General features: G+C 43.2%; 1 protein-coding gene across 1 annotated transcript; it reads right to left on the reverse strand.

Annotated features, from left to right (window-relative positions):
- Positions 1-1,567: 1,567 nt before the first annotated feature.
- On the reverse strand, positions 1,568-14,407 carry HDHD5 (haloacid dehalogenase like hydrolase domain containing 5). The gene is made up of 8 exons (XM_026678685.2): positions 13,946-14,407; positions 12,113-12,319; positions 9,511-9,623; positions 7,503-7,596; positions 6,784-6,817; positions 6,386-6,560; positions 2,739-2,927; positions 1,568-2,251 (listed from the first exon to the last, which is right to left on the reverse strand). Exons 1-8 carry the CDS (start codon positions 14,087-14,089, stop codon positions 1,894-1,896), a joined length of 1,314 nt encoding a protein of 437 aa, XP_026534470.1. The 5' UTR covers positions 14,090-14,407; the 3' UTR covers positions 1,568-1,893.
- Positions 14,408-15,807: the final 1,400 nt, after the last annotated feature.

Genomic DNA, 15,807 nt, shown 5'->3' on the forward strand with positions numbered 1-15,807 from the left:
GGTTCTTTTGCATTCATTTTAAAAAAAAACCTGAAGTCTTATACACTTTTTAAGTGTGTGTGTGTGTGTGTATATGTACATAAAAATTTGTACAATACAATTTTATTAGTTTTATGTGCAGTCGTTATATATAGAATAATCTTGTCTATAGAAAATACTCTTTAAAAAGGTAAACTACTCTTAAAAAGATGATCCTGGATAAATTTCCTTTCCAACTTATTTATTTATTTTAAAGATGCACTTTTTACATTTTTGTATCTTACCCTTTGTAAGAAATGATAGGTCTGTAAGAGCACACATATAAGACCTTCAAATGTGGCATTTGGAGAGCTTAGATCACTTACGGCAAGTAGAGATAAATATTTAAGGACTAGTAAAATGAGGTAGTCATGAAAAAAGCCTGAATTAGTTACTATGGTACCTTCCTATTACGATCCTAATTTATATGGCATAAAGTAACATTCCTACCCAGAGGTGGGATTAAAAAATCCCAGCAACTGGTTCGCTGCCAGGTTGCTGGGTGGGCGTGGCCATGGTGGGTGTGGCCTACCGGAATGTCCTGTTTCTGGCTTCCATGGGCCTCCAGAGCCCAGGAGAGGCCATTTTCACCCTCCCAAGCATCTGGAGGTTTCCGCTGGGACTCTGGGAGGGCAAAGACAGCCTCCCCCAGGCTCTGGAGGCCCACCAGAAGCCGGAAACAGGCCTGTTTCCGGACTTCCGGTACTTCCAGGCGGGCCGTTTTTCACCTTCCAAGGGTCCAGAGGCCTCCCCCAGGCCTCTGGGAGGGCAAAAACGGCCTCCCCCGGGCTCTGGAGGCCCTCCAGAAGCCAGAAACAGGCCCGTTTCTGGACTTCCAGAAGGCCCAGTTTCCCCCCTCCCAGAGCCTCCGCGCCGACCCTGCCCTTACCTGCATTGTGTGAAGACTCCTGGGAGGAGTGGGCGGGGCCAGCTGGTCGGTTGAAATACTGGTTTGCCAAACCAGATGTAACTTTAACATCTGGTTCGCCCAAGCCGGTCCAAACCGGTAGAATCCCACCCCTGTTCCTACCGTGACAAGAGGTTCCACAGCTTCCAAGCAGCCCGTATATTATAAACAAACTTACGATACACATTTAATATGGCATCATATTAAATTGGGGGGGGGGAGGCAAACCCAAAAGAGGTACAGGTGGTCATCAGGTTATGACCGCTGGTCAGCAACTGTTCAAACTTGTAATGGCACTGAACTAGGGGGATATATGACAGGTCCTCAGGGTTCTAACCAATAGAGTCCTGCGGTCACGTGATTGTGATTTGTAACCTTCCCTAATGGCTTCCCAAAAGAAAAAAATAATCAATGGGAAAGCCAGCAGGAAGTAGGAAGTCATGTGAAGTCCTCACTAAACAATCCATGTGGTCCCTCACTTAACAACAGCAGCTGGGACCATATGTTTAGCAATGGAATTCCAGTCTCAATCACTGTTGTAAACCAAGGACTCCCTCTAGCAGCACTTGTGATACTGGATTACAGTATTTTGACGGAATTCCCCATCCCAATAATAAAATGGATGAAACAAAACCACAAAAGTGGGATTATTCAACGGCTGATTGTATTTCAGGCAAAAAAAAGAAGAGTTTTAAAATCTCACAGATGTGCATCCTGTGGGATCACCAAGTGATCTGTTCAATTAAGAAGTCCGTATAGCTCTGTGGCCAAGTCAACATTAGCAAAGATTAATTTTAAACTACATGGTTGACAATTTTAGGGTTTGAAAAATTGCTTAGTACAATCCCTACCAAAAAAAAAAAAAAAAAGGAATTGGGAGAATTTTCTTTCATTTTGGCATGAATTAAACAAGAAAAAGATCAGGTTTTCTTGCATCCCCAGATCAGATGCTGCTGGTAGCAGATTGGTCATCCTTGTTTCCAATTCTCTTTCTGAAATACAAGTTCCACAGCATCATTTACATCATTCACAACATAAGAAGCTTCCACCAAGGATGGATCAAAATGGAAATCACGATGCCCATGGGATAGAGTCTTCAGGATGTCCTCAGGGTCAGTAGGGATGTCCCCATGAGGATTGTAGACCCCGGTGCAAACTAGTATAGAATGGCAATTCTTTGCAGAGCTGACCGAGATACTGCAGTCTCTCTGGGTCTCCAGATGTTTCTCACTTTCTGCTGCCATAGCAGTTACGCTGACTTCAGCCTGAGTCTGGAGGTAGCGGTGGTAGAGGTTGGCACCATAAATATCAGCCATTGGATTGTCCCTGTAAGTAGAGTCAGGATATAAGAACACAGTAGGGTGGGGATGAGACAAATAGTGGTTAATATATGATCTTGGCCAACCATTAAACCATTCTTCTCCAACATAGTACCCTCCAGTTGTGTTGTGACCAAAACGCCCCAATTCCAAGTAGTACAGCCAATGACACATTTACAATGGGAAAAATTAGTAGACTTGCCTCCACCTGAAACAACTCTCCATACCCAAACCATGACTTTACTGCTTATAAATTGCTTATATTACTGCTTTACTCCATTCAAGATCAGCAGCAGGAACAGAAACTCAGCAGCAGGTTCTCACACTGACTGGTTGTGCATTGTGCTTAGCCACAAACCATGGTTTACACAATGGCTGGATGCATATAATTTGATAAACCAAAACCAACAATGAGCAAACACAATGCTTCTCGCTGTTCTTTGCACTATGGCAAAACCTTCCTCTTTCCAAGCTGAAACAGCAGGACTGCTTACCCAATAGCATAGAGTTGGCGAAGAGGGGATGACCAGCCACAACTCTCCATCTGCTGCTTGAGCACGTGTTCAGCATAGCGGTAAGTAACAGTGCTGGGCTTGCCTAATAGGGCCTCGTACTTCAGTTCTTTCCCTGTCATTTTCTTGTAGATGTTCTCCAAGCAGACAAGAAAGGTGCCATGGCCAAACCTTGCCAATGGAAAAGACAGTGGGACAGGGAGAAAGGAAGTCAACATAGATGCTGACTGACTGGAGTACAACCGTTTGCCTTTTTATGTATTCTGGATTAAATATACCCTATTTCAATGTCCAAGCACTGGCCTCAGCAATTGGGGTGGAGGCAGGATCAGGCCTAATCAGTGGTGGGTTCCAGCCAGTTCGGGAGAACCGGTTGTTAACTTTCTGAGCAGTTTGGTGAACTGGTTGTTGGAAGAAATCATTAGGGCAGAGAACCGGTTGTTAAATTATTTGAATCCCACCACTGGGCCTAATCTGTACACCCATGGAGAATCACCTAAGAATCCCAGAACTATTGGCTAAACTGGGACGAAAAGAACTAAAAAAGGCCACAGCAAACTACTTCTATCACACTACCTAGAACAGGGGTGTCAAACTCAAGGCCTGTGGGCTGGATAGGGCCCATGAGGTGCTTAGATCTGTCCTGGGGGGGGGGGGGGGTTTGATTTATTTTTTTGGTTGGAAAGGGGTTTTTTTTTTTGGTTTTGGTGAGTTTTTGGCTTTTTCTTCCCGGGAAAAGAATGGGGGGGGGGGGCCATTTTCATTGGCAGAGGGCTGCAAGAGGCTGTTGCAACATGAGTAACTTCGAGCTGGCCATGCCCCTGTGGCCCCCCAAGATCAAACACAATCCTGATGCGGCCCACAATGAAATAGAGTTTGATACCTTTGGCTTAGAAGATGGCTTCGAAGCTGTTGGCAAGCTCCAGGGAGTTTTTGTTTTTACTTGTCAAATGACATACACTGGGATGTTCACCTGTCACTGATAGTTGCTCTTGCAAAATTCAATATTGGCTGTTGCTCCCTTGTTAGTGATTTTCTGTGTCACCATTAAGACTACAACAAAAATGTTCTCTCAGAACTCTCCCCTAATAAATAGAAGAAATAGTTGGATTTCTCCAGAAAAAGGAGAAATTTTCTGACAATTTGTTAACTCATAAATGCCTGGACATAAAGGCATCATAATGAGGATATTACTCAAAAATCCCAACTCCTGGCTACCACACTGGGAGCTGTTATTTGCATGTCCATAAGCAAGGCCCACCAAGCAATCTGACTGCACAAGTTGAACGATATAAAGGAAACCGATATTTTAAATACTAGAATCCTAAACTATTACGACTTTATAAACAAGCATCAACCCCTTAATTTGAGCCTGCCACTTCACAGGTGCTAGGAGTATAGTACTTTCAGTCCCATAATTATATAGCCCCACTTAAAAATTAGGCAGCCACATTCTTCTTACTAGTTGTAGCTCCTGGATTGACTTCAAGCAAGCCATGAATTGCAGCAAACAAATAAGAGAAACTCAGATCACAAGCGTCTAGGCCAGGGGTGTCCAACCTTTCACCTTCCCTGGGCCACATTAGAAGATGAAAATTTGGTTTGGGCCGCACAATTAAATTAAATTAAATTAAATAATTAAATAATTAAATTAAATTAAATTAAATTAAATTAAATTATATTATATTATATTAAATATTAAATATTAAATATTAAATTAAATTAAATTATTATTTATTATTAATTATTAATTATTTATTAAAAATTATTTATTTTTTATTTTATAATTTTCGGTCAAATTTTGCGGGGTGGGGGGAGGGGGAAGAAAGCTCGCCCGCCTTGCGCCTACCTCTCCTCCTGCAAATTATTTATTTTTATTAATTTTCCGGCCAAATTTTGCGGGGTGGGGGAGGGGAAGAAAGCTCGCCCGCCTCATGCCTACCTCTCCTCCTGCAAATGCAGCAGCGGCAGCAGCGGTGGCGGGGCAGAAGCAGCAGTGGCGGTGGCGGGGCAGAAGCAGCAGCGGTGGCGGCAGCGGCAACAGCAGGAGGTGGCGGGGCGGGACTTTTGGGCTGCGGCTGCCCGCCTTTTCTGTTGCTCGCCTCGCCCGCCTCGCGCCTACCTCTCCTGCAAATGCAGCGGCGGTGGCGGGGGCAGAAGCAGCAGCGGCGGTGGCGGCGGCAGGGGCAGAAGCAGCAGTGGTGGCGGCGGGGGGCAGAAGCAGCAGCGGCGGCAGCGGTGGCGAGGGCAGAAGCAGCAGCGGCAGTGGCGGTGGCGGGAGCAGAAGCAGCAGCGGTGGCAGCAGCGGCAACAGCAGGAGGTGGCGGGCGGGACTTTTGGGCTGCGGCTGCCTGCCTTTTCTGTTGCTCGCCTCGCCCGCCTCGCGCCTACCTCTCCTCCTGCAAATGCAGCAGTGGTGGCGGCAGCGGCGGCAACAGCAGGAGGTGGCGGCGGGACTTTTGGGCTGCGGGTGCCCGCCTTTTCTGTTGCTCGCCTCGCCCGCCTCGTGCCTGCCTCTCCTCCTCCTCCTTCCTGGATCTTTCATGAAGGTTGGGGTGGGCGTTGGGCGCATTACGAGGCGACCTGGGCCGCATGCGGCCCGTGGGCCGCGGGTTGGACAAGCCTGGTCTAGGCTATCGTGGTATAGGTAGAATAATAGCTGGCATATCAACTGAAGCTGGGCATCAACTCTTCTTACCACTGAGACCACTTGCACTTTTAGTGACTAATTGGAATGAAAGAGAACCCCCAAGGTACCCAATTCTGGTATAGATAAGAGTGCTAACCTATCAAGTGCCAGCTACCTTTCTACCTCCCAGGACTTGAGAACTAAGCTATCTCCATCTTATCTGGATTCGGCTTCAATATGGTGAAATCATATAAACTCCAAAACTACCGATAATCTGAATAACGTTTCTTAATTTAGGTGGAAAGCAAACACATAACTGGGTAGCATTCTGGCTATTGGAGACATCAAACTCCAAGTCACTGGAGGACTACTTCCAGTAGGTTTATATAAATATTGAACAAGAAAAAAAAAGAATATTTTTTTTTCATATCCTGCATGTATCAAGGAACTCAACAGAAATCTGAAAGTGTCACTCTCTGATGATGATTTTGCAAGTATGACCTTGAAGACATTTTCCCTCTAAGAGTTGCAACTACATTGTTGCAAGTATTATTTTCTTAAGCAAGAAACTAGAGAATTGATGGCCATCAGTCATGTTTCAAGACTGGATATAATAGGAGAGGCCTAGTAAATACTATTATGTTAGTTTTTCTGGCTCTCTCAGCAATCTTCAACACTATTAATCATACAAAATTGCTAATGTTGCTCAGTCAAATGTGAAATGGAGACACAACATTTCAGTGGGTTCCACTACTTTCAGGACTTCCAAATAGAATGGCACTAACAGGTCTGTTGACTGAGATATATTAAAAATAAAGACAAAAAACCCTCCCTTCTTAAAACAATGCCAAATTATAACTTGTCTAATGGATAACAGCTTCTAGCTCATGCAAGCTAACTGGGTATAGCATATTCTGCAAGAGATTTATCAAGAATGCTAATGATATTTGGAGGAGTGGGAGAAAATGAAAATGACATCCCCACAAGTTATTTAGCTCACCTTGGCATTTTGGCTTCTGCCATCCATAAGAGGTCCATGTTGCAAGCAACGATAGGTATATGTGGATATGGCGCAGAAGCTAACTCTACTCCTGGATTCCCATTGCTCAGGAGTACATCAATAATCAACTGAAGACAAGTTTCCCACCTTACTGGCTCCCCCAACAGAATTATTCCTAAAGTTGGAGAAAGCCAGACAACTTTTTAAACAAAGCATGTCTGCATGGCACACTTTCTAAATTTTTTACATTATTTATTAAATTGTCCACAACTTTTTTTCTATTTTTCTAGTGCTATTTTTAGCCTGACTAAGACCATAAATTAAGTCTGACCTAAGAAGAGCAAACTGTATCCTTCAACTGTATCCTTAAAACAGCACAGATGCCCAACAATATTTACCTTCTATGGTGGGAAAGTCAATGGTTGGAGGAGGCTATAAAAAAAAGAAATAAATTTTAAACAAATGAGCCAAGGTATTGCCAGAGAAAATAATCAAATTTAGAAACAAATGTTATTAAGTCCATAAAGCACCAGAGGTCCAGCTGGATCTTATTTCTCTCCCAGAAATTTCCTCCCCGATATTTCCTTTTTCTGAACAAAAGATTTCCTTTCTAAGAGAAATGACTCAGTGAAGGTAGCAGAAGACTTAGCTTCAAATCAGCGGGAACTTCACTGTTCCAGAATCCTGTCCTTGATGTTCTTAAGAGCTTTTCTTATATCATAGATACGAAGGAATGGCATTACTTGGCTTCATGTGGGCTTCCTCTAAAATTTATAATATCTATAGGCTGTGATCAAACCAATCAATCGATTAATTTCTGAGTGGTTAACAGGCTTGACAGAATTTGGACAAATAGGGGTGCATGTTACCTGCAAAATCTAACTTTGTCCAAGTTGAGAACAGCACTTTTTAAAGCCAGATAATGTTATATCTATCAGCACTGCTTCAAATTAGGTATAATAAAATCCTCAGAGCAGAATGCGTTTGTCCATGTGGCAACAAGGAAATTGAAACTACCTTACACCTGTTATGATGTTGTACATTTTGTAGGGACGTAAAGTTTATCTATATTTCACCCCTACATCACACTTTTTTTCTATGCCCAGTTAATACTTGCCAGTTCTTTAGGCCTCCGCTTCTGATCAACCATATCCAACAAAGGAAATGCTTTCCTAATGTCTTCAATGGTGAGAACATGCTGAAATCCCAAGCTATTTCAGATGGTCAAGGAGTAGCATTTTTTTCCCCAAAGAAAAATGATCAGAAATACAGGTAATCCTTGACTTACAACCACTTGTTTAACAACATCTTGAAGTTAAGGCACCCTCAGAAAAAGTGACTTATGACCCATCCTCAAAATTACAACCATTGCATCATCCATGCAATCTTATGATTGCAAATCAGGCACTAGGCAACCCATTCACATTTACAACGGTTACAGCGTCTTGTGGTCAAGTGGTTGCAACTTGTGACCTTTCCAGATGGCTTCTGACAAGCCAAGTCACTTGGGGAAGCCAGATTTGCTTAACAACCATGTAATTCATATAACAACCGTGATAAAAATGGCCGTAAAGTTTTAGTTCAGTATCTTTGAACTCATTGCTACCGAAATTCTTTCATTTCAGAGTTCATTTAAAAGGCTTTGAATGGTAACCAATGTCCCACAACTCAACTCTGTTTATACCTTGTATGATTATTCTTGCTGGGTTGCCGTTTATTGTAAATTTCAACTGACAAGACTTTTCAGTTGATGCAAACTGTGCACCATTTTTCAATTTGCAAGCAGTCCTATTTTGAAACCAAACACCCCATTTGGAAGGAGAAATACATGGCCATTTCTTTCAGGATTGTTTTGGGATTGATGTGTATTCAATGGTGATGATTACATAGAAGTGATGCATAGATTAATCAATTACCATCAAGTCACAAATTTGGTGAAAATTGTTTCATTATTAGGGACAAAGGCGATATAATAATCCACCTTAGATAAGACCCAGTTTTCTGAAGAAGGCTCCAATACTGAGAATGTAGAAAGGAAAGGGAAGATGACCAAAAGCAAAATGGCTAGCCAAAATTACAGTGGCAAAGAGTAGAAGATCTGAAAGACCAGCCAAGGACAGATGATCATGGAGAAAAAATCTATGTTGTCACATTGTTGTCACATTGTTATCTTATTTCTTCCTCATGTCCATTCAAAGGATGAGGCCACAAGAGTATTTGACTTGGGATCACCTATTGAGTGACACGGAACCTCAGCCCCTTTGAAAAAACAATTGCTACCAACCTGCCTTCAATCAAGGACCTGTATACTGTACGAGTCAAAAAGAGGGCTGTGAAAATATTTACAGATCCCTCACATCCTGGACATAAACTGTTTCAACTCCTTCCCTCAAAACGACGCTATAGGGCACTGCACACCAGAACAACTAGACACAAGGACAGTTTTTTCCCGAATGCCATCACTCTGCTAAACAAATAATTCCCTCAACACTGTCCAACTATTTACGAAGTCTGCACTATTATTACTATTAATCTTCTCATCACTCATCACCCATCCCCTCCCACTTGTGACTGTATGACTGTAACCTTGTTGCTTGTACCCTAATGATTTTTATTGTTTCCTAGTATGATTTGATTGCTTATTGTACTCTATGACTATTATCAAGTGTCGTATCTTATGATTCTTGACTCTTGATGAATGTATCTTTTCTTTTACGTACACTGAGAGCATATGCGCCAAGACAAATTCCTTGTGTGTCCAATCACACTTGGCCAATAAAGAATTCTATTCTGTTCTGTTCTGTTCCATTCTATTCTGTTCCATTCCATTCTATTCTGTTCACTATATCCAATATTCCAAAATAGCACAGGTATTGGCCTGGAACCAGTGAGATCTAACTTTAAGTTGCCATTCCTCTCACTGTATCTACACCAACTTGTTTTTGTGTGGAAAACATTAAGGGGAAATCTCTATGTCTGCTATTCTGGACTCTCCAAGGGAAAACAGGATAGAAACCGAACAAATACATGCAGTTGTACCCCATTATATAAAAGTGTTTCTCAACATACAGCTAAGGAAATGGGAGGAAAAGGAAGAGAAAAATTTTGGAAACTGAAAAGGATACTCCCTGGCATTTTGTTCCACAGGACCTTGTCCACACACGAGCACACACTTGTCATGGAGCTGGTGGAAAAGTCGCAGTGGGCTATGAGAAAGGATTACCCATTCAGGAGATACCTGAAAAAGAAAGACAAAGGACACGGTAGCTAACCAACTTTTTACCAAAGACTGACATTATAAATAATTTGCCTGGTTAATCCCCAGATGATTTCCATCCCGTTCTAAAGTGGGCTGGAAAAAAACCAGCTTCAAAACTTCAAGACTCCTAGATCCAACATTTTCACTGAAGGACAGATAACCCACCTCAAAGCTAGGACTGCTGCAGAATTGAGCATCCTTATACATTTGTGTAAATAAATGGATACACAAATAGGAAAGTTTTTATATGGTAAATATTCTAGTTGCTACCATAGTTGCACCTAGTCAGGTCTAGATATACATGTTGCGGTTATCTTTTGGTTGACTTAGCACAGAGGTTTCCAAACTTGGCAACTTTAAGACTTGTGGACTTCAACTCCCAGAATTCTCCAGCCAGCTGGCTGGAGAATTCTGGAAGTTGAAGTCCACAAGTCTTAAAGTTGCCAAGTTTGGGGACTTAGCATAACACAGAGCTTCATTTAAAGATCACTCAGAAACTTATGCTTATCTAAATCCAGGACTGGCTAACATGATCATACAATGTCACAATTTCATCAACTTTATTGGGTGCCATTTTTTTTCCCAGGCCAATGCCAAGTGTTGATGCTGCCATTTAAAGTCTTGGAACAATTTGGAGCCAGATTATCTCAAGTAACTTTTCTTCCTGTATGTAGACATTTGCATCACCACCATAGGTCTTTCCCTTATATATGTGTTCCTTCTTAGTTACAAGAAAGAAAGCCTTTCTATGCCTGGCAACCCACTTTTCAAATGTTCTTCCTCAAAAGCTAACCTGGTGTTTACACTGTTATTTGTTTAGGACTTGGAATAAATTATTCCTCTTCTCCCAGCAATCTTTGAAGTGGAGCGATTTTGGAATGATGTACCTGTTATTATGGTAGGAGTAGGGGGGAAAAAACGTACCTACAGGCAGTCCTTTTCATTGCTAAACAAGAGAGTGGTTAAGTGAGTTTTGCCCAATTTTATTATCTTCCTTGCCACAGTTGTTAAGTGGATCATTGAAGATGTTAAGTTAGTAACATGGTTGTTAAGTTAATCTGATTTCCCCATGGACTTTGCTTGTCAGAAGGTCACAAAAAGTGATCACATGACCCCAGCACACTGCAATGTCATATATATGAGCCAGTTGCCAAGCTTTTGAATTTTGAACATATGACCACGGAGATGCTGCAACAGTCATAAGTCACTTTTTTCAGTGTAACTTCAGTCGCTAAACAGCTGGTTGTAACTATGGGTAATATTAATGCATCAGCTTGGAAATAAGAGACGGTTTGGTCTAGTGGTTAAGGCACCAGACTAGAAACCAGGGGACTGTGAGTTCAAGTCCCACCTGGGGCATGAAAGCCATCTGGATGACTTTAAGCCAGTCAACTCTCTCTCATCTCAACCCACATCACAGGGTTCTTGTGGGGAAAATAGGAAGAGGAAATAATATTAGGTATCTTTGCCATCTTGAGTCTATTATTCTAAAAATAACAATGTAGGGATACAAATAAATGAATAAAAAATAAATAGGAATATCCAACAAATGGACTATCATTCATTTATTTGCTTGTTTGTTTATTTATTTGTATCCCACCTTTGTTACTTTTACAAATAACTTATCCAAACATATTCAACATATCTTCCTCTTCCTATTTTCTCCATAATAGCAACCCAGCGAAGTAGTTTGGGCTGAGAGAGAGAGAGAGAGTGACTGGCCCAAGGTCACCCTACCAGCTTTCATCTAAAAGCAGGATTAAAACTCACAATCTCCAAGTTCTAGTCTGGAACCTTAACCACTAGATCAGTGATGTCTAACCTTTTCGGCACCCAGTGCCAAAGCTCACGCACCGCATCCTCAAAATGCAACATGTGCATGCCCCACCCCCTTGCATGCACCCCACCCCTCTGTGCATGCGCGTGCACCCCCGTGCATGCACACGCAACTCCCACACATGCATGCATGACCCCCGCATGTGTGCCCCGCCTCCCAGGCATGAACAGCAGAGACCTGAACACCAGCTGGTTGGTGGGAGGCATGCGCGGAGGAGCTGAGCTGGGCCACAGCTCGTGTGCCCAAATAGAGTGCTCTTCGTGCCACCTCTGGCATGCGTGCCATAGGTTTGCCATCACAGCACTAGACCAAATTAATATATGCAGTATTAGTTGTGCTAAACCAATTCTATAGTGGGATTCTGTTAGTTGAGCCAATGAGTTTGAGATCAAGTCCTACCAACTTCAGATACCAATGGCCAACTGCAAGGGAATGGAAAACTTGTAGTCTAAAATAAGTTGATGCAATCAGTTTTTCACTCTAAACTTACAATCAGACACTATAGTTTTTTCCTTACAAAGTTTTTCCTTACAAAGATCCTACACAAGACTTAGAGAATGATCTTCTTAGAACTTCAGAACTCCACTCTTGTAGTCAGCCACTGACTTGATAAGATAAGTCATCTCGATACCTTAAATTCAAGGGCTTCCGTCAGTTCCTCAGCCTTGCTATCCCGAGAACAATTCCCTGCATTGGTTACAAATGCAACTGGCACACGGAAGTGGCCCTTCACATTTGTTAGCTTCTGGAATGCTTTCTTCGCAGCAGGAATGACTAACCGGCCCCGTAAAAGCACTCCATCAATATCAAAGAGGAATCCAAAGGAAGGAGATGTCAGCTGCAGTGGACAAAATTTCAAGGGAATTAGATCAGGTGCAATGTTAGCTTTAAGAACAACAGTGAGAATGAGTTGCCTTAAGAGCTTTATCAAGACCAAGGGTCTTCAAACTTGACACCTTTAAGACTTGTGGACTTCAACTCCCAGAATTCCCCAGCTAACATGACTGGAGGAGGAATTCTGGGAGTTGAAGTCCACAAGTCTTAAAGCTGTCAAGTTTGAAGATCCCTGATCAAGATTTATGTTTCCAAGAAAAGATAAACAAAGGCAAGTTAAACATTTCCAATCATTTATTTAATTAAAACATTTCAACCAATCTCTATCATATGTTCAAGGTAGCCATCAAAAATGCTGCTTAAAGTTAACACTAAAAACTCATGCACAGTCAATAAAAAGCTGATGTAGAAAGAATCCGTGATTATTAACAGTAGCTTCTCAAGGAACCAATTCATTTCACAAGGTCTCCAAATAAGTGGGCTGTTCTTGATTTAAAAAAAAAAAGTCAGAAATGAGATACATATGCTAAGCTCCAGTAAATTATTCCAGAAACCCAGGCCCATCATTGAAACGTTTATGCTCACAATATGGTTTGGGACCTCAAAGTATTATATAGCAATAGATAAGAGACTTTGTAAAAAAAGTCATTTGGAGAGATCTATGTAGTAACTCAAGAAATCTGTATAGTAATAGTATAAAAAGGAGTGAAGACATGAGAATAAAAATTATAGTTTTTATTTTTCTTGCAAGCAATATTTCTTCGGCTTAGTGCTTCTCAGCTCCTGTCAACAGGGAAGAATAGCCCCCTATTCTCTATAACCAGGTCACCAAGGTGAGCAGAGGATGCAAGGGCCACAGGAAGGTCAAGAAATATAAAGTCTTTGTAAGACCACACCTAGAATAGTGCATCCAGTTTTGGTCACCACATGTATAAAAAACTCTAGAAAAAGTGCAGAGAAGAGCAACAAAGATGATGAGGCGACTGGAGGCTAAAACATAGGATGAACTGGGCTTGGCTAGTCCAGGGAAGAGAAGGACCAGGGGAGACATGAGAGCAGTCTTCCAATATTTGAGGGGCTGCCACAGAGAGGAGGGGGGGTCAAGCTATTTTCCGGTTGCTGGTTTGACACGGACGACCGAGAGTTTGGGGATCCCCCTGCTGTAAGGGTGGCAAGTGTGGAAAAATGGTCACCGGTCTGTTTTGTTTCAGATATTTTCAGAACTTTGGACGGTCACTAAACGGAACTGCTGTAAATCAAGGACTAGAACGGTCATTAAACGGAACTGCTGTAAGTCGAGGACTAAGTGTAACCGGACCATTTCCATGCCCTTTCCACGTTGGCTGTGTGAGTGCAATGGCGAATCTTGGAGGTCACCAAACCTAGAACAACTATGCCACAGAGCCCGAGTTTCAGAGGGAATCCCCCTTTACAATCCCGGCCAGGGAATCCCCCACCAGCTCGGCAGAGAAGCGGCTGGAGGCGAGCGCGTTTGCAGGGCGACGAAGCCCGGCAGGCCAAAGTGGAAAAGCCCCGGCGCCTTTTTGCCCAGCTGGCTCTCCTTGGAAAGGTCACCGGCCAAAAAAAAAAAAAACCACCCCCGAAGGCAGGGAAGGGAGGCTCCGCTCACCTGATGGAACCCGGAGGCTGCGGTCGCAAAGCCGCGGCTAAGGCTGGACAAGCGGCCGGATCCGGCCCTGCCTTGCTCCGCGCAGGCTCCCAGCGCCCTTCCCAGCGCAGCTCTGCACACAGGGCGCCAGCAGCTCAAAGCCATCCGCCCGCCCGCCTCGCTTCCTGTCCGGGCGACCGCCTGCCCCGGTCCCTGCCCTTGGGGGAGAGCCCGAGGGCAGCCAATCTGGGCCAGATCACATGGACCGCAGGGAGGAGCCAGGAACTACAGTTCCCAGGTTCCACTGCTCGCGGTGGCGGGGGGGCCGAGGTGGGGGTGAAGAAGAGCTGAACCCGAAGCGGCTCTTTGGAAAAGCGGCAGGCAGGGACCCAAGAAAGGGGTTGTGCAATCCGACAGCTCCTCCTCCTCCTCCTCCTCCTCCTCCTCTCCTCCTCCTCTTCTTCTTCTTCTTCTTCTTCTTCTTCTTCTTCTTCTTCTTCTTCTTCTTCTTCTTCTTCTTCTTCTTCTTCTTCTTCTTCTTCCTCCTCCTCCTCCTCCTCCTGTTCTTCTTCCTCCTCCTCCTATATTGTTATTACTACTACTACTATGATTATTGTTATTATTATTAATCGTAGTCAGCCAGATGTTCAGACTGGGTTTCGCATTTTTGTCTACCTATTGAGTCCTTACCAAGGACCTGGGATAGTCAAATCTGGATGTTTGATGGTGTTACAGATATTATTATTATTTATTATTATTATTTATTTCTTATTATTATTAATTAAATACTAATACTAATAATTACCCAAAGGAGCCCCTGATACAAGGCTTGCGTCTGAATCACCGAGTTCAACCCAGGTGGAATTAAAAACAGGGTTTGACCAACTTGGCAAACTTTTAAGATGGGTTGAGCCGCTGCCCTGCTCGCTGTTGGGGGTATGTGTGGCAGTTCTAGGAGTTGAAGTCCACCCGAGTTTGAGAAACTCTGGATTAAAAGAAGAATCTGCGGGCCAGGCTGGGAAAAGGTGCGAAGGGTTGATGGAGAGGGGGAGGGGAGAAGGATTTGCTTCAAACTTGACAGCTTCAAGACTTGTGGACTTCAACTCCCAGAATTCCTGAGCTAACATGACTGGAGGAGGAATTCTGGGAGTTGAAGTCCACCAGTCTTTTTTTCGCAATAAAATAATGCATCGTTTCCAAGGCCTTTTTCTCCGGCTCGGTGTTGAAACTCATGTTTTCCCCCAACAAAAACAAAAGGTTGAGAGAAACTAGGCGCAACTTCTTTTCCAACTTCCCCTTATTCTCCGCCTCCCACAGTTCTGCACAACTCAACAACCAGCGCACGACCGGGCGATGTTCATCAAAAAAAAGGACACTATTCCATTATTTTTTTTTACTGACACCCCCAGAAAGAAAGTGACGGTCTTTGTCGACACGAAATCGAGCAAAGTCTCCCTCAGCCTCCTCAAGGCCAAAGAGCTTTCACGAATTTGTGCCCGATTCGTTTGAAAGCGCAAAATTGTAGTTTTTCTGATGCATTTTGGGGTTTGTAGTTCTAATGTCCTTCAACTCTATACGTTTCTGATTGGCTAACTCCAAACTACACCTCCCAGAATGCAAAGCTCTTCCGGAAAAGCTCCGGCTATAATTAAGTATTTACGTAGTGGTGTTTTGGTTCGTTTGTTTTTAACGCTGGCGCCAATATAAGTTACCAAGTTTCAGAAATCTAATTGTGGTTCAGACTAGCTTAAAGGAAGATTTAGCGCAAGAGTCTTAAAACATGACAGCTTTAAGACTTGTGGACTTCAACTCCCAGAATTCTTTCTCCAGTCATGTTAGCTCGGGAATTCTGGGAGTTGAAGTTTGAAGACCCTTGGTTTAGG

This window comes from Notechis scutatus, chromosome 6, assembly GCF_049901735.1.
Source record: "Notechis scutatus isolate UNSWTSFEM ecotype Mainland chromosome 6, rNotScu1.2, whole genome shotgun sequence".
NCBI classification, from domain to species: Eukaryota; Metazoa; Chordata; class Lepidosauria; order Squamata; family Elapidae; genus Notechis; species Notechis scutatus.